General features: G+C 39.4%; 1 protein-coding gene across 1 annotated transcript; it reads right to left on the reverse strand.

Moving 5' to 3' along the window:
- Positions 1 to 3,101: 3,101 nt before the first annotated feature.
- On the reverse strand, positions 3,102 to 4,618 carry RTL3 (retrotransposon Gag like 3; the record flags this gene model as incomplete). Its single annotated transcript, XM_080795520.1, is given in 12 exon segments — positions 3,102 to 3,471; positions 3,473 to 3,624; positions 3,627 to 3,647; positions 3,649 to 3,672; positions 3,676 to 3,773; positions 3,776 to 3,821; positions 3,915 to 4,166; positions 4,170 to 4,195; positions 4,198 to 4,243; positions 4,247 to 4,468; positions 4,472 to 4,558; positions 4,562 to 4,618. Coding segments are annotated over 12 exon segments (1,401 nt in total).
- Between the last annotated feature and the right edge of the window lie 14,945 nt (positions 4,619 to 19,563).

A 19,563-nucleotide genomic window follows, 5' to 3' on the forward strand; every position in this document is an offset into this window, starting at 1 on the left:
GAATAAATATTGTTAAAGCGGTAATAAAGAGTAAAATTTATTCAGCCTGAGAAGCAGTGTGGTGTATTGGCTTGAATTCCAGCTCTGAAATGAGACAGATCATGGTTCGTTTTTAGCATCTACCAATTCCTAGCAGTGTGGCCTTTGGCAAGTGACCTCACCTCAGTGGGTTTCACTTCTTTGATTTATATAAAGGGACTAATAATACCTAATCACTTAGTCCGATGTCTGGCAAAACCCAAGTGCTTATTAAACGCTAGTTATTACTGTTAATTTTATCATGTTTCAGTTATATATATATTTATTATCTATGCTAGCTGTGTGAAAGGGGGTTGTGCCATTAGTTTAATAAAATAATTTTTCCAAGAGATGAAATAGAAAGTTTAGGGGTTAATGTGGTGGAGAGGGGGTTGAGAGTAAGACCATGGGAACTCGGGAAACAGAACTATTACCCAAATAGTCCCTGCAGATTTTATTCTGAGTCCTCTCTTCCCTTTTCAGGGTTATCTCATTTAGCTCTCTGCCACCATAATCTCGTTTGACCCTTACCACTGCATTAGGGAAATTGGCATGCTGTAGGAAAAAGGGCAAATGTGAAAACCAAACAGGTCTCCAACACTTACTAATGTGACTTTGGGCAAGTGAACTGGCCTCCATGGGACTCTATTTGTTCATTGATAAAACAGGAGCAAACATACCTACTACACTGGATTATTCTGAGACATAAGTTAATGTGTATAACAGCCTGATATTATAAATGGAACATACTAGGTGCTCAATGATGGTAGGTTCCTCACCTATCTCTTTCTAAGGTTATGTTCATATATTTGATTATTTCTCTAAGTAAGAGGTAGAAACTCCTTCAAGTGGCTTCAGAAGGAGACTCCAAAAGGAGTGTTGAAAAGACAGAGGAAAAGCATTAGAATCTTTTGATAATTTTTTACAACTTACCTGGAGATCCCACTCCTCCTTCCCCCAACCCTGTATTTTGTGGGAATGTATATGTGTGTGTGATTTAAGTCAGAACACTACCCTGTCTCAGGTCCATAAGGACATAATTCTTTTCACTGAGTTGGCTCTCTCTGTGTGTCATGCAAGCAGCATGACTTGCAGGGTGGGGCAACCTCTATATGTGGGAGAGTTATAGTTGGCTACTAATGATCTGCATGTGTTGAAAGTTGATTCCTGCTATCCCATCCTTAAGCACCAGCAAGAGCAAATTAACAGGCATGAGCCCTAAGACAAATGTCCCTGGTGCAGGGAATAAGCCCTTGTCACTTTACTGGGAAAGTTGGGTCACTGAGGGGTGTCATTACCTTCTTCAATGCTTTTGTTTAGTTAACTTACAAAGTCCAAGATGTTTTCTTTTAAAATTGTTCAGTATCTCTCTTTGCTTCACCCTTTATTTTTGTAGGAATTTATCCTCCTCTCATCCCTACCCTCACCTGAACCCCTTTCAACCTTCCCTCCCAATCTTCCCCAAATTCTCTTCACAACCTTCCCTCTACCCTCTACCCCCTACTCCCCCATACCTTACCCAATTTCCCTCTACCACAACCATTCCCCTACTCTCTGTTTCCCCCAACCCCATCACCCACTGACCTGACTGCCCCTGGAATGCTCAGGATCTCACCCAAACTTTAAGTCCTTGCCAATCTCCTCTCTCCCAATTTATTTGTCCCTTTCCTCTTCCCTCAGCTAAGTCATGAAATAATTCAAACACCAGTAGAAATGGCCAATATTTATTGATTTTTAAAAATTATCACTTGCAGATTTGTTTTGTTTATTGAGAAAATGTTGCAATTTTGATAAAATTTTGACAAAAAAGTCAAGTAAATCTAACAACTCCATTTTTTTTCTTTTTTAAAAGATTTTATTTATTTGCAAGAGAGAGAGCATAATCAGGGGGAGGGGCAAAGGGAGAGGGAAAAGCTTGCTTCCCAATGAGCAGGGAGCCTGAGGCAGAGAGCAATCCCAGGACTCTGAGATCATGACGTGAGCCTAAGGCAGATGCTTAACCAACCAACTGAGACACCCAGGCGTCCCTCAACTACACTTTTTCAACGTTAGTTCCTAATACCTTTGCTCATGCATACTGTTGAATAAATTGCAATTAAAACAGCCCCACATTAATGCAGGGTTCAAGGTGGGGGCATGCGGAGTTGGTGAAAAAAAGCAACTCAAAGACACCAGGTTAATCGCCCGATCTGAGATCATTGCATGATCTGAGAGGCAGGGTCATTGTGCAAGTATACTTATTTCCTTGCCAAAGATTCAGTGGAAAATTTTTAAAAATATATTATTAATTAATTAATTAATTGTCTTCATTTGAGAGAGAATGAGCGAGCACAAGGAAGGGGGAGGAGCACAGGGAGAAAGGACCTTAAGCAGACTCTTGCTGAGACCACAGACCAACATGAGCTCTATCTCAGGACTCTGAGATCACGACCCGAGCCAAACCAAGAGCTGAAAGCTCAACTGACTGTACCACCCAGGTGCCCCATCAGTGGAAGATTCTGAAGGAGCAAATACTGATGAGAGCCGAGGAACAGAAAAAAGGTTATTAAGGACACAAGATCTATTCACCAATTATTTCATCACAACATCTTCCATTCCACTTGTGCCTGAAGCAACTGTAGTGACAATAATGGGATGGAAAGGATGCAGTGCAGGTGCTCCACTCAAAGTTTGGATCATGCGTTTCAAGCCAGTGAATTCCAAGAAACAGAGGGTACCATGGTGCATGAATAATATCAAACTGGAGCTCTTTTATGTGGTTTCTTATGTTAACTTCCACAGACTGTGTTTCCTTGGTTATGGGTCCATCAATTGGTGGTTGACCATCTACTATTTCAAGCATCAGAGGGAAGATATTATTGTGGATGGACAATTCTCTCAAAGAACCACAGAATGGTCAGTTCTGTTCCTGTAGGAACCTGGATCCACCATTGCTTGCTCAAAGAACTATAGTCTTCCTAGTCAGAATTCAACAGTAAGCCATAGGGTATGAGACATGGATACTGAAAGTGAGAGTGACCCATATTTGTAAATTGGCCTATGTGGGTTCTCCCTTACTGTAGGGTCTTGATGTTTCCCACCTACTATGCACGATGAGGCTTGACAGAACAATCTCTGTCAAAATGACCAGGATGACCGTAGTAGAGACACAAGAGGCCTTCACAGCAGTGGGTGTGTTCAGCTTCACTGAGATGTGGGTTATTGCTTGCAGCCTGCACAGGCTGGTTTTCAGCTAGTGAACACTCAGGTCCAGTTATCTCCTCATAGGGACTTGCTCCTTGTGGATTTAGATCAGGCTTGCCACTTATCTTCTCTTCTAGGCACTGAATGATCAGATCGGATAGGTTGGTGGCTGCTGGGCTTGTGTAAGACAGATCATCTGGGACAGAACTGGTAAGGCCTTCCTGAAATTGGATGCAGAGAATGCTTTCATTCCAATTTAGTTCTTGAGCGGAGATGGAAGTGGGTCACACACTGGTGGACAGGACCCTCCCCTTGGCAAAGCTGACGAGTGCAGTGACTAGCATCTTCCATGTTTTCTGGACTGTCAAAAGTATCCTGGAACACTGCTATGAAACTTTCATATTGCTCCAGCAGGGCACACTTTAGATATCTAGTAAGGGCTTAAAAACACATTCCTGCCTCACCTGAGAATCATTTGCCAACAAAGCTCACCACAGTTGCTTCAGTAGGATACAGGTGCCCTCTGACTCTCATGTAACTATTCCATTGAACCAGGAACTCAGCAAGTTCTGGTAATCTCCACTGAAGGCTAAACAGTATTCTAGGAAGAAAGCTTCACCCTCTAACCCACTGGGAGACTATGGGAACTCTGAAGCTGCTGTTGTCAAAGCAACTATTAGGTCCTCCAGGGAGGGCTCTAGGAATTCCTGGACATCTAAAGGATCCAGAGGCTGGTGGGGCATTCCAGTTTCCAGAGACTCCTGAAGAGTTGGAAGTTTAAGGTGTTCCAGGTTTGTTGGGTCTCCTGGCATTCTGTTGCATCCTGGGTCTCCTGGGCACTTGGAAGATCCTGGTGCTCTGAATTCTGGGGCTTCTTGGGCACCAGGACATCCTGGGTATCTGGGGGCTCCTGGGCCTCCTATGCAAAGTGGGGGCTTCTGGAGTTCCTTGACTTCTGGAGGATTTTAGGATTTCCAGGCTGCTGAGAGCTCCAAACCAGTGAAGGTGCCTGTGGCTCATGGATTCCTGGAAGCTCCAGGGCCTATGGGGATGCTGGGGGTTCCAAGGGCTTCTGGGTCTCTTGGACCATTGGCATTTCCTCGTGCTCCTGGGCTGCTGGGGGCTTCCAGGCTGGAAGGCCCTGGGGCTTTCTGAGATTCTGGGGATCCTCAACTTCTGTGAGTTCTTGGCACTTCCAGGCTTGAGGGAGATCTAAGTTTTCTAGAGGTTTCTGGGGCTCCTGGGACTCTGAGGTCTTCTGGAGTGGTCAAGTCTCCTTGACTGTTTGGGGCATCTGGAGCTCTAGGATCTGGGCCTGTGGGGCAACATTTTCTTCCATCAGCCACTTCACTTGGGCCTACAAAATTTTATTCTCCAATTTCAGAGCAATATAGGAGGCTGCTAAGTCCTCTACCATCCTTTGAGGAAATGAGCTTGGTTTGGCAGTTTGCTACCAAGAGAGATTAGGTGGTTTTTCTAAAAACTCCATTTAGAAAAAGCTCCTTTCTAAAAGATGTCAGGCTCTGCAAATTTCCCAGGAGGTAGGGATTTGGGTCCCACCAAAGTTGATTACCAGGTCATTGGGAGCCTGTGGAGCTCAGCAAGGGGAATATAAGATACACTGTCAAGAGAGTGGGATCTGAGGATCATAAACTGTGGAAAGCACTCATTTAAAATAAATTAGAACAAAACCTGCCTAACAATGCTGGGTTTCTTTTACTATAGTTTCATATTCATGAGTTGAATCATATATGCTGGTTTCTGACCCCATGACATTTTAAGAACAATATCTGATCCAGACTGTATATGTCATTTGCTTTCTTCTTTTGAAACTTAACATTAGAAACAATTTCTCTGTATTCTTTTCTACTTTACATAGTATTTAATTTCTTATGTCTGCTTAATATCCCAATGTAACATTTGGATTTTAACAGCTGCTTTCAATGACTAAATCAAATGTTTGAGCAATGTGGAGATTTTAGGCTCTGTGGTGGGTCAACCCAATTTTGAGGTGGCTGAGGTAGAAACTCTTTCTGACACCTCAGAAATCATACCACAAAAGTAACCACACAAGATCGCCCTCAGGAGAAAATAAACAAAAGTTGACTAAATATATATATATATATATATATATATATATATATATGCTCAGCAGACACATGCACATTATTTATAAAGTGTCTCAAAATAGTTAAGAAAATAATCTTTATAAATGTACATTACCATTCAGAAACTTAGTCCAGGAGCTCAGCTGTCTGTGTAACCATCATTGAGGAGGAAAATGTGTAAATGGCTATGGAGGCTTGCCTTTTCTGCACACACTGAACTCAAATAAACACACCCACTCCCAGAACACATTCCAACTTTCCACTGTAATGTCGCTATTTAGAGTGTGGAAGAGGTGTTTTTTTCTTTTTTCTTTTTTACAGTACCTCAGTTTAGAGCTGCTGGGAAAGTAAGTGAGATGTTGCAGTGATGTGAGGCAGCCTGATGTACTCAGTCCTTGGTTAATTTAATAAATATTTGGCTAGGAAATTAGGAGTAATACCACTGCCCTTGTAAAAAGTTGCAAACATTTCTCAAAGACCACAGAGGTTTGGGACTTTTTTTTTAAATGTCTGTCTCATGTAATTTCCCCTTTTCCCATCCACACTAGGCCATTTGTTTAATTCTCACTCAGAGTACAGCCTTCAGTACCTCAGCCTCTTCCACATCCTACCTATTCAGTCCCTAGGGTCCCTTCCTACAATGTTTTGTTTGGAATATTTACTATGAATAGATCTAGGCAAGGTGTAATAGGTAAGATTGTGGATCAGGCCAACTTTGTTGAAGGGTACCTGTAGTAGTCTTACAGGGACCCTGGCTTATTCTGAATGTTTTTGCCCAGAGTTCTCATTCTTCCCTGAATCACTCAGGTGCACTAAGCAAACCCCAGGTACTCCACCAAGGGCTGGCTTCTTGAGAAATGGCCTTGCTCAAGATCTAACCTTCTCTTCTCATCACAAATTACAATCACATCCTGAACCTGGGCCATGTGGTCATGTTAAGTAGGGCTAAGGGACAGGTATTTCTGTCTCTTTATTAGAGTGGGGTTGGGGATTGTCTTTGGCAACTTCAAATCACACATCTAGTCAGTTGTGTTCCCAAGTCTCCTTTAAAAATGGTCAATTCCACATTAGTCAGCATAATGGATAAACTCTGGTGATGGGATATGCTCAAACCACAGCAAACTGACAAACAGAACCAGAATCCAGAGGCTTTAATTAAAAATTTTCCGTACTTACAGCATGCGTTACACTTCTTTCTCCATTCTTAAATAATGATTTTAAACATAATTTAATTTATTTTTAATGGTTTAGGGGTTATAAGTACACAAACCAGCTCCTTAACAATATTTTAACACCATATTGCCTTTGAAACCTGCTGAGAGATATAAAGTAGCCTGTCTCCAAATTAAAAACCTCCAAATTCCTATGCTTTCCAACTACATGTATTTTCTTTCTCTTTTGTACTTTTTCTAATCTTTTGTTATCAGACTATCTCATAGCCCTTTACACTGTTACCTATATGCCTGTCCATACTAAATATAGATAAATTTGAAAATCCTAAAATTTAGTCTAAAACTCAGTTTATGAAACTGTAAAATGGATTTATTTATTATATCTAACTTTATAGAGTTGTTGCAAAGATTTAGTGAAATAATGGATGTAAAAGCCTTAGCATAGTGTTCAGTAGCTAGTAACATGTAATAAAGGTTAAAAATAATAATAATCTGTAGCAGCAGTAACCTCATTTTAATTTATCATTTTTAATCATCTGTGAATTTGAAACTGGACAGGTAAACTTCCTGAAATTGTTTAGGGGCAGAGCAGGGGCTCTCACATGAAGACATATACAGTGCATGTCTTTTATGGCATCCATTTTTCACCACTCAGAAGCTTTCTTTTTTTTTTTTTTTTTTTGCCTTCCTGGTTGAGTTATGAATGATATAGCTTACCAAATAATGATTTAGAATCAGAACTGGAGACACTTGAGCAGGAAGATGAGATGATTAAAACGGGGATTATGGAGTAACCAAGAAAGATTTTTAAACAGTCCACGAACTAAAGCAGTGAACAGTGCCTTGCCTACAGACATATTTACCCAATGGATAAGAATACAGACCTTTCTCCTCACCCCCACCCTCATGCTAAAGAGCAAAGACCAAATTCAACATCTTTAAGTATGAGTTCCAAACTACCTAAACTTACAGAATTATTCTCTTTTGAGTAGAAAAAAAGAGCTACACTGACTTTTGTCAGAATGACTAAAGTTGTTTTAGTATCTTGAATAAGTCAAAATAAGAATAGGGAAGTAATCACATTGAAAGCCTCATGTTGGGCGCCTGGGTGGCTCACTGGGTTAAAGCCTCTGCCTTTGGCTCAGGTCATGATCTCAGGGTCCTGGAATCGAGCCCCACATTGGGCTCTCTGCTCAGCAGGGAGCCTGCTTCCTCCTCTCTTTCTGCCTACTTGTGATCTCTGTCTGTCAAATAAATAAATAAATAAATCTTTAAAAAAAAAGAAAAAAAAGAAAAGAAAGTCTCATGTTTACCTGCACTTTAATCCTTCTTACACTCACAACACTGTGAGATTTATGGAGACTTTATAACGCTCATGAACACATTTTAAGTAAATGAGGTTTTGTTAACTGGGTAATGAATTTTTAGAGAAACATGAGATAAATGTGTTCATTAAACAGATTTATAAAGAGACTGCAGTTATGCTCAGTTATGTTAATAAAATACACATGCTGGTTGTTAGTTTAGGGAGAAAAGAAAGATTGAATAATTTGAAATTCTACTTTGTACGCCACAATTTGGGGGCGGGGGACAAATGTCTAAAATATTTCAGGTCTGTGTCTGGGTCTTCCTTCCCAACGCTGGCTGAACTGCATCTTCAAGCAACTCAAGCTCCTGCCCCTTCTTTTTTTAGTCCTGGAAATAGTCAAAAAGACAGGTTACTTGACAGCTCTCTGGCCCAATGCCCCGCTACCCTTTGGGTACAGTTCCATTCTGGTGTCTATTTTGTTCAACATGATATTCCTATGATTGCATTAGAGCTTGAAGGACTTTTGTAATTTTAACCCATAATGTGCTTAATACAGACTGAAACTTTTCATTGTCAGCAATACTACATAACACTAGGACAGCTGGAGTTCCCAATTCCTTTCCAACGCTTTCCAAAAATTCTTCTTACTTACATGACTGGGATCCGGAGCACCTGGTAAAGCAGTAGGAACAAGGTCTACCTTAGTATAACTCTGAAGGAGTCAAAATTTGTCACCCTTTTATCTTCCTTTATGACATGTATCATCTTCCTGTTCTGTTTCTTGTCCTGTGCATTCTTATGTGGCTTTTCCCTTTGATCCACTGTCACTTTGGGAAATGAATCCCTACTGAGATATTATCTCCTAGGCTTCTAAAAAAAACTTTCTTGGGGTATTTTCATTTTCATAGGATATTCTGAAAGGCTGCAATCCCTTCAAGACCTTTTTGTTTGGAAAGATGTTTTGGGACAGATATATCATTTTAACATCCTTCAGATTATACCATTCACGTGGCTCTATTTCATTTCCTTATAAGACTGGTCTAGTATGCCTTCTAGTCTTAGCAGATTTGCTTAATGATTTCAATGCTCTGGCTTCATTGAACCCTGATGATGTGATAGCTAAGGGCTGAGGGAACCACCATCATGACATAAAAAGGAAATATGGGGGCCTTTGCTATCATCCAAATTGCAGGAATGTCTTTCTTATCTGGCCCTCTCCTCTACTTCCTGATCTCTTCTCTCTGAGGTTTGCCAATGTTGGTTCACCCATAAAGCAGACTAAGCCAGAGTTGATGGCATCAGCAAGGCAAAAGAGAGAGGAGGGGGAAGAGGAGCATAGAGGAAAGAAGGCGGGGTTAGAGAGAAGGAAAGATATCAGAAGGTCAAGAAAGAAACTTTAAAACTGAGCATGTGTACATTTTGGTCATTTATTCTTTTTAATTGAATTAATTAATTTGAAAGACAGCGAGCACACAATTGGGAGGAGGGGGAGAGGGAGAGTATCAGACTCCCTGCTGAGCATGGAGCCCAACCTAGGGCTTGATCTCATGACCCTGAGATCATGACCTGAGCCAAAATCAATTGTCAGCTGCTTATCTGGCTGAGCCACCCAGGCACACTTTCATTTTGGTTATTTGAAGATAAAGTTTAATTTTATGTGTTTATAGCACCAATGTCCACAATAGCCAAAATATGGAAAGAGCCCAGATGTCCATCAATGGGTGAATGGGTATAGAAGATATGATATATAATATATAATATATATATAATATATATATTACTCAGCCATCAAAAAAAATGAAATCTTGCCACTTCCAACCATGTGGATGGAATTAAAGGGTATTATGCTAAGTGAAATATCAGTCAGAGAAAGATAAAAACCATATGATTTCACTCACATGTGGAATTTAAGAAACAAAATAAATGAACATAGGGGAAGGGGAGGAAAATAAGATAAAAACAGAGAGGGAGGCAAACTGTAAGAGAGTCTTAACTATAGGACACAAATTGAGGGCAGCTGGAGGGGAGGTTGGTGGGGGAATAGGGTAACTGGGTGATAGGCATTAAAGAGGGCACTTGATGGAATGAGTACTGGGTGTTATATGCAACTGAAGAATCACTAAATTTTAACTCTGAAACTAATAATATACTATATGTTAATTAAGTTGAATTTAAATTAAAAAATAATTTTATGGTTTAACATACTGAAAATCATATGGTAGAGGACTACTTTTTAGTGCATAAGTTTACTTCTACAGGTCTTAATCAGGCAATGGGGGTAGTATGGTTTATATTGAGTTATAGATGACTAAAGGGATGGTGATAGACCCTCAATCGGACTGGAGAGGAAGATTGGAGTGTACTGATGAGAGATGCAGCAGTGAATGGGGTGTTGAGGAGGGCCAATACCCAGTCCTGCCAACTTTACATTTTTGTTGTGTGGTACAAATGAGATAATAGTTGTGAAAGTTCTTTGAAAAAATATGGGAGAAAATATGGAAATATAGAAAGAAACCGGGCTTTGAAGTAAGCAAGCTTAAGGCTCAATTCATAGCTCTGCTCTTTACTAGCTGTGTGATCCTGGCCAAATTACTTAAATTCTCTGAGACTTACTTTCCTTATGTGGAAGGTAGAGAATAATAATAGGCCATTACTTAGTTGTGAGGATTAAAAATAATGTTCATACATAACAATAAGGATTTGCTTAGTTGTAGCTGATAATAAAATCATATTGATGGTAAAAAGAATTACCACTAAATTTCATGTACTAGCTTATCTATAGCATTCAAAAAAATTCCTCTCAACTTTTTGTATATAAAACCACCATAATTAGCACAATTGCACCACAAATATTTATTGAGCATCCAGGCGGTTAAAGGCATGATGCTGTGTGTGTGTGTGTGTGTGTGTGTGTGTGTGTGTGTGTGTGTTTGGGGCGTGTATGTTATAACCTATGTGGAGTTTCTCTCAAAGAATGTACAAGCCAGTAAAGCAGGCAACATATGTACTTTCATATTAATAATGAAGAAATTTCCCAGTGCTAAATGCCATGTAAGAGATACAGATAAAGTCCTATGAAAGTGGAAAAGAGAGAGCTTGTTAATGTGGTAAGGTGGGTGGAGGAGTGAGGGGTAGAATCTGAAAAAGTTTAATAAAAGTGGTAACCTTTGAGCTGAGCTTTTGGGTTGGACTTGAAAGGAAGGTAAGATCTTACCATTCCACTATGAAGGTGAACTTAGAATGGATGAGGAAAAGGACATTCCCAATTGAACAGACAGCAAAAAAACAAAAGCATGAGGTTAGAAATTGCAGCCTATAAATGGGTAAGCAACAGTTCAGTTTGAACAAAGACTAGGGTATATGAAGGAAGTGCATAATTTACAAATTTACAGATGCATAATGTGATACATAGCTATTCAAAGAGAAAGTTGGGATTTAGCACAGAGATGACAGTAAATAGCAAATATGAGCCACATATACATGGTCAGGGAATATGTGATCCTGGCAATTTCAAACTGCCATATATATTTGCTTTTTTAAAAAAGATTTTATTTATTTATTTGAGAGAGAGAGAAACAAAAAGATAAAGAGAAAGAGAGCACAGGGGGAGGAACAGAGGGAGAGAGACAAGCAGACTCCATACTGAGCATGGAGCCCAATGTGGGGTTCAATCCCAGGATCCTGAGTAGATGACCTGAGCCAAAATCAAGAATCAGATGTGTAAACTACTGAGCCGCCCAGGTATCCCTGCCCTATATATTTTCTTAGTTTACTAAACTACTGGCTCCCATTACCTCCTCCTCTCAAAAATATCTGATAGGCCTTGAATATATTCTATCAGCTGATTTTATCTCTTAACATTTTCAAGAACTTTCTAAAGTGTGTTTGATTAACACTGTGTAATCCTGCCTGTGATTTCCTCCATGCTTGGAATAGTTAAATTCCTTTCCTCCTCTAAACTGGATATTAAACAAGCAGGGCTGTCTCATCTTAACCCCAGCATGGTTTAGCTATTTCATCTCAGTTGTTTTCTCTTGGATCATATTTACATAACCAAATTCCATTTACCCATTTCCTTCCATTTCATTCCTGCCATGATTTTTTTCTTGTCATTACTGTATATGATTTTTCTAGCATAGTTGGATTATCTAAAATTGAGTTCTTGTGTATATCCCTGACAGAAAAAGAGGACCCCTCTTATTCTTTGATTATTTTCTGGCTGAAAGACTAAAGCAGAACATATCATTACTGATGAGTAACATCAGATTCCTGGGACATTGTATTTTCTTCATGCATGCAAGAATCTTCCAGCATGTGCAGATGGGGAAGATTATACAGATGAATTATTTGTCAAGGGCTGAAAGTTCATTTTGGTTTTCCTAATTTTTAAAAAGATTTTGTTTATTCATCAGACAGAGAGTGCACAAGCGGTGGGGGGTGGGGGAAGAGGGAGAAACAGGCTCCCTGATGAGCAAGTAGCTCAATGGGGACTTGATCCCAGGACCCTGGAATTGTGACCTGAGCCAAGGCAGATGCTTACTGATAAGCCACCCAGGTGTCCCAGTTTTCTTAATTTTTAAAGAGGACTTGGAGGGGCGCCTGAGTAGCTCAGTGGGTTAAAGCCTCTGCCTTCGGCTTGGGTCATGGTCTCAGGGTCCTGGGATAGAGCCCCGCATTGGGCTCTCTGCTCAGCATGGAGCCTGCTTCCCCCTCTCTCTTTGCCTGCCTTTCTGCCTACTTGTGATGTCTGTCTGTCAAATAAATAAATGAATAAAAATTTTTAAAAAAAGAGGACTTGGAGATTTCTTTTTTCCAGTTGCCTTCAGGCAGGCCAGGTGGTACCAATGGGCCACATTTTGCTTTCAACATTTGTATAACCAAGATATGATGAAATCTAATCACTGTACTATACCAGAATAACTGCAGTAGATAGAGTTTGAAAAATAAGGATTGTTATTTAAAAAGAACTCCATTGGGGGCCTTTCTGATAAGTTTTATAAGAAACTGTTAATTGTAAGTGACTCTGGGTAGTGAAGATGGAGGGGATTTTTAGTTTTCATTTTACATTTTAATGTAGCATTTGGGTTATTTTTGAAATATGAGCATACTTTTTAAATTTTTTATTAAAACAGCTTTATTGAGCTATAATTCACATTTTAAAAACTGCACATATTTTTGTGTACAACTTGATGATTTTGGACATGTGCAAACATCCATGATTACCACAATCAAGGTAATAAACATACCCAACACCTCCCAGAGTTTCCTTGTATCTCTTGTACGTGTGTGTGTGTGGGGGGGATGTCAAGAACACTTAACATAAGAACATATACTTCTTTTATGAAAAAAAAAGGAGCCTCACTACCTATCAGTGGCCTCATGTCCAAGTTTATTGATTTGGTATTCAAAATCCTCTAGGATGCAGTTTTACCCTACCTCTCCAGCAGTGCTTCCTTTTTCCTTGATTTACACTCTACTAGCCTTGTTAGTCTTTACATTGTGTCACTCAAGTGGCACACTCACCCTGTCTTTGTTTACATGTGTATGCCCTCTGACTAACTTTCTACACTTAGAAATCTAGTCCTTCTTTTTAGGCTCAGCCCAGAAGCTGTCTCCTCCAAAATGCCTTACCTGATTTCCCTAGCCCATATCTCCTCTTTCTGCTATGTGCTAGTGTTACAAATGCAGCCAAAACTGATTGCATTTCCTAGTTGGAATCTAATTATATTTGTTCTTAGTTTTCTCTGAAGGATCCATATTCTTGTTCTGTTACAGCCTAGCTATATGATCTTGGGTGGACAGCAAGCTCTCTGGGGGTGCTTTCTCATCTAGAAAATAAAGGGTATTAGATTATTTCCTAAGTACCTTCTATTTTAACAATCTAGGATTCTAATATTTGTGAAAGAAGCTTTCAAAAAACTCTAAAATGCTATACAATAGAAAGTGGTATGAGGATTACATTTAAAAAAAATTCTCCACAGCTTTTACATTACAAGGTAAAATAGCTGTATTTCTGAAAAACTGCTTATATAAATCATCTTAAAGTTTAATAAAAATTCTACTTCTCTGGTTAACAAAGGCCTAAGAGTTCAGAGTTACGTAACAATTAAAGTCCAACTTTCAAAAAAATCAGAAAGCTTATTTTTCACATGTTAGGGAAACAGATTTAAACATTTTTCCTCTATTGGCAGCTATGCCTTTCATTATTTTTTAAAAAGTGATTAACTGATTGATTGATGGGAGGGGGGAGGAGCAGAGGGAGAAGGACAGGCAGACTCTGGGCTGACTGTGGAGCCCAATGTAGGTTCTGATTTCAGGACCCTGAGATCATGACCTGAGCCAAAACCAAGAGTCAAATGCTTAACCAACTGAGCCACCTAAATGCCCCTAGGCTTTTTATTCTTGAGCTAAAAATCACTTCAGTATATTTTGATTAAATGTGGATTTGGCACTAGTAACCCATTAAAGGCTTGGTTTCATCAAGTTTGAAAATTTATAATCCATGGGAACAATAAGAACAAATATTTCTATGTCACATACTATGCATTAGGCACTAAACTATCTCTTTGCTTACTTTAACTTTACATTAACTCATTCAGTTCCTACAACAACCCTATAAGGAAAGCATTTTCCCCATCCTTTGTAGATTTGAAAACTGAGGCCCAGACAGGTTAAATAATGTGTCAAGGGGCCACACAGCTGGTAAATCGCAGAGGTGGAACTCCATCTCAAGCCATTTGTCTTTATACTCTGTGCTGTAATTGATTTAAACTATTATACTAGGTTGCTTCAGCTCTGCCTCTGACTTCCTGTACATCATGAGTAAATCCCTTCCTTTCTGAGCCTTATTTCCTTATTTGAAAGTAAGAAGGCTAGACTAGTCAGAGATTGCAAACTGACTTTCTCTGGGCTAGAGGTAGCCTGCAGATGTATTTTGATTACTTTGTACTTATTTGAAAGTTGATTAAAAATGAGAAGATTCCACAAAACCGTACAGATATCTGACTTCTCTTAGGAAATTAAAAACCTATGCTAAGTGCACATTCCCATATAGCAATCACTAACAGGACCTGAGTAAATACTGGTTGCTTCTTTTAGCTGGAGAACACTCTTTAGTTTTCTGCCATTCCTACCACTCCCTACTGCATGACACATACCTGCTTTATCCTTAACCTTTATCTGCCTTATTCCTTGTAGACATCTGAACTGGACCTCTAATCCCTGATACATGATCTTTAAAGTCCATTCAAGTTTTGACATTCAACTATTCTATGTGAAGTGAAAAAAAATACTAAAGTTGTTATTGATACACACAAGAATGTAGATGGACCTCAAAGATATGTTGAGTGAAAGAAGCTAAAAACAAAAGACTAAATGATACTACTTTTTAAAGTTCAAGAGGAGGCAAATTTAATAGGTAGTGCTACCAGTCTGAATAGGTTACCTCCGGGGACAAGGGGGTATTGACTGGGAAGTATAAGGGAACTTTCTGAGTATGAGTGATAGAAATATCCTATATGTTGATCTGAGTGTTGCTCATATGGGTGTATGCATAGGTAAAAAAGTCACTGAAGATTTGTGCATTGTATGACATATGAATTGAATTTGTCATTTTAAACAAGATACTTATAAAACAATGGTGTTCAGTAGCTCTCAAATGGTAGTCCTCAAAAGGTGGCCTCAGAATAATCTGATATTTTTTCTTAAAAGCAGAGTCCCAGGATCCAATGAAGACCTACTTTTCTAGAATCTCTAGAAGTAGAGCTTTCCAATTTATTTTTAACAAGTACTGGGAACTTTAGGAAGGGTACAGATATGGCTACTCTTATTCCTTTCACCTCTGTCTGTCACTTTTAAATCCAGCTCTGAATAAGTCAATTTGTTGGTGTGCAGTTGGAATGAGGAGAGCAGAAGCAACTCAAACCCAACAAAACTATTCCAAGAAAAGATTTCTTTCCTGGTTTGTTTAAAGTATGCTTGTGGTTGTTGGGGAGATACATGTGTATAAGGAATAGTAGTAAGGGATTGGCTGGTGAGATAATGCTAGTTTTAAAGAAAGATTAATTTTAATGTTTTTCCAAAGGTGCTCAAAAATTCAGGACAAATGCGGTGAAATTCGCTAGAATATTTGAAGACTAGCAGGGAGTAAACTTATGGTCAAAATACTTAACTCACTCTAGGTTCTGAAAATTGGTGGTAGGGTCTGCCCTCAGCACAATGCTTATGTTGTCTCTACTCTGCCTGCTTGCTTTTGGATTACTTTTTGCTAGGTGGGTAGCCTTAACCCCTGGTATTCTGCCCCAAAATAAACTCACCCTCAAGTAGAGGATAGTGACCTTCCCTGCTTCTCTTCAAGTGAGAATTAACATTTAAAAGGAATGCTCAGGGGCGCCTGGGTGGCTCAGTGGGTTAAAGCCTCTGCCTTCAGCTCAGGTCATGATCCCAGGGTCCTGGGATCGAGCCCCGCATCTGGCTCTCTGCTCAGCGGGGAGCCTGCTTCCTCCTCTCTCTCTGCCTGCCTCTCTGCCTACTTGTGATCTCTGTCTGTCAAATAAATAAATAAAATCTTTAAAAAAATAAAAAATAAAAGGAATGCTCAGAAAGCAATATTCAGTGTTTAATCTCAAGGTGAATTCTGGATGATGGTGCTTCAGAATAGCAGCTGTAGGCCAGCAGAAGAGAGATTTTAGCATAAAACATATTCTGCTTGTTGAAAGAGTCAAGACTATGAGCTCACTTGTATTCATAACGGATCTCTGTTTCTTCATCTGTAAAATAAGTTGTGTTCTGGAAGGTTGTTCCAGGACACATGACTGTGAATGTTAAAGGAAGGAATCCAAATGCCCAAGATTTGAGGTATCTCTGTATGCCTGGTACCAACATGCTTTCAAGCAGGGACAGCCATTTGTAGTCCTAGAACCCTTAACTCTCCACTAAGGTAGAAATGAAGATGTGTAATGTAATTTTGATATTTACAAAAGCCTAACATTAACAGAGTAACTTAAACCTTCATTTCTCTGTGTGTGTGTTTTCCAAAAATAAATCAACACAGGTTGTATATTTGGCTGGTTAATTAGAGATCTGTGGGCTTTCGAATGTCTATTCTGTCTCCCAAACTGTCTCTTTTACTCTAGTTTCACTCTCTTAAAATTTGCCATTTTATATTTATCATCATTCTTCCACTAAGAAAAATATATTCTTTTGCATTGCACACTCTTAAATTTTGTATCCATAAATTTTCCCCATGTACCTGGAACCTCGAAATGTGAACTTATTTGGAAATAAAACCTTTGCAGATATAATTACTTAAGATGAGTTCATATTGGATTAAGGAGGACCCTAAATCCAATGACTGGTGTCCTCATAAGAAGACCATGTGAAGATATGGAGACACATGCAGGATAGAAGTCGATGTGAAGAGACAGGGGTTGGAGTGATGCATCAACAAACCAAGGAATGTCAGGAGCCACCAGCTGGAAGATGCAAGGAAAGATTCCTTCCTAGAAACTTCAGAGGGTGCATGTCCAGGCTGACACCTTAATTTTGGATTTCCAGCCTGTAGAAGTTTGAGAAAATAAATTTCTCAATTTATTTTATGTTATGGCAACCCAAGAAAACTAATATAGCCTCTTATGCTAAGTCCTAGAAGAGAGGTCCCTGAGTGAGTCGTTCTCTGTAGTCACTGATAGTTTAGTGGGAGAGCACTGGGTTGAGGGTTAGGAGCCACTAGAAAAGTTTTGTAAAAAGCCTTTGGAAGCAGGAAGAGGAGAGGAAAGATGGCCATATTTTGCATATTACATGATCAAAGACCAGTCCTGTGCGGAGTTATCTCCAAAGCCCCATTTAAACGTCCCTATATCATATTGGTATCCTATACTAATATGAAGTCAACAATAAGCTGTTGTTGCCCTAGCTAAGTGCTTAGGAACTAGGAGTTGAAAACAACTTTCACATCCTGGAGACAGGAGCCCTGCCCAATCTTCTTCCTCCCCAGAAATCATCACTTGTAAGGGGCTTGGCCTCAGGGTAATTTACATGAGTACTAAAGAGTATGGTAAGCAGGACAATGTATCCTATATGGCCCCATTCTTCTGTTTCAATCAGAAGTGGGAAATTTGCTTTTACCTTTTAAAATGATCTTTTGTTTTTGTTTGTTTTGGTTGTTTGCCTTTTTGAAAATTCATCTAGATATTTAAGTCTCTCTTTCCTGGCAAAGCCCCTCTAGGCTTGAATAAACTTGGCTTTGTTTTTTGCATCAGGGGATGTATCATTTTGACTCACCACCCTGGGGAGTGGGAGTGACAGGGGCTTAGACTACACTTTGTATTTTGCTAGCTGGGCCAGAACAGGGTGGATGTTTCCAATCCATACTAGAGTTTATTTTGCTCCACTTTGCCTTCTGGAGAAAGTCCTTCCATTTGTTTGACTTTTCCCATCTCAAAGGCCTCTGTCATGTCTGAGCATCAAAATAGGTGGTAGCCATAACAAATAGAGACATGTATCTGACTATTACATCCAATGTTTTAATTGGATTAAATTAATCCAATGTTGTAATTTTGCTACCCTTATCTTCAGTATAAACATTTGCTGACCTGGAGCATGGGTTCTGCGTCAGATATATAAAAAAAGGTAGAGATTCGCAACATAGAAATGTTGGTAGAGTGATCTGAAGTGTTTGGCAAAGATGTCCTTTCTTATCTCTGCACCAAACCAAACCAAACCAAACCAAAAAACAAAACAAAACAAACAATAATAACAACAACAAAAGTAATGCTTACTTAAAATTTTGCCTGTAATTGACCTGATAGCATCACTCATTTGCGTGCTCAGGTAGATCTCACCAGTTTTATTCTCTGTTCCACACAATGTCTGTGAAATGATCATTTATAACTGTGATTGAAGAACGTGAACTAGTATACATTGCTGCCCTTATTTTCATTATGCGTCCTAAAGCCACGTTTTTTTTTCTGAAACTAATTAGGAGTCAATAAAATTTTTTTATTATGTTCCTTTAGCCAACATATAATCCATCATTCATTTTTTTTGTTGTTTAAATATTTTATTTATTTAAGAGAGACAGACAGAGATAGTGAGAGAGAACACAAGCAAGGAGGAGAGGGAGAAGCAGGAACCTATGGGGAAGGGAGCCTGACATGGGACTTGATCCAAGACCCCTGAGATAATGACCCTAGCTGAAGGCAGATGCTCAACCAAACTGAGCCAGCAAGGTGCCCCCCATCATTAGTTTTTGATATAGTGTTCAATAATTCATTAGTTGCATATAACACCCAGTGCTCATCACCATGCATGCTCTCCTTTATACCCATCACCCCGTTACCCATCTCCCCACCCCTGTCCCTTCTGTAACCCTCAGTTTGTTTCCTGGAGTCCAGAGTCTTTCATAGTTTGTCTGATTTCTTCCCATTCAGTTTTCCCTCCTTCCTCCTATGGTCCTCCACACTATTCCTTATGTTTCACATATGAATGAAACCATATGATAATTGTCTTTCTCTCCTTGACTTATTTCACTTAACATAATCCCCTCCAGTTCCATCCATGTCAATACAAATGGTGGGTATTCATCCTTTCTGATGGCTGAGAAATATTCCACTGTATATATGGACCACATCTTCTTTATTCATTCATCTATTGAAGGTCATCTCAGCTCCTTCCACAGTTTGGCTATTGTGGACTTTGCTGCTATGGACATTGGAGTGCATGTGCCCCTTCTTTTCACTATGTCTGTATCTTTAGGGTAAATACCTAGTAGTGC

The sequence above is a fragment of the Martes martes genome (assembly GCF_963455335.1).
Source record: "Martes martes genome assembly, chromosome: X".
NCBI lineage: Eukaryota > Metazoa > Chordata > Mammalia > Carnivora > Mustelidae > Martes > Martes martes.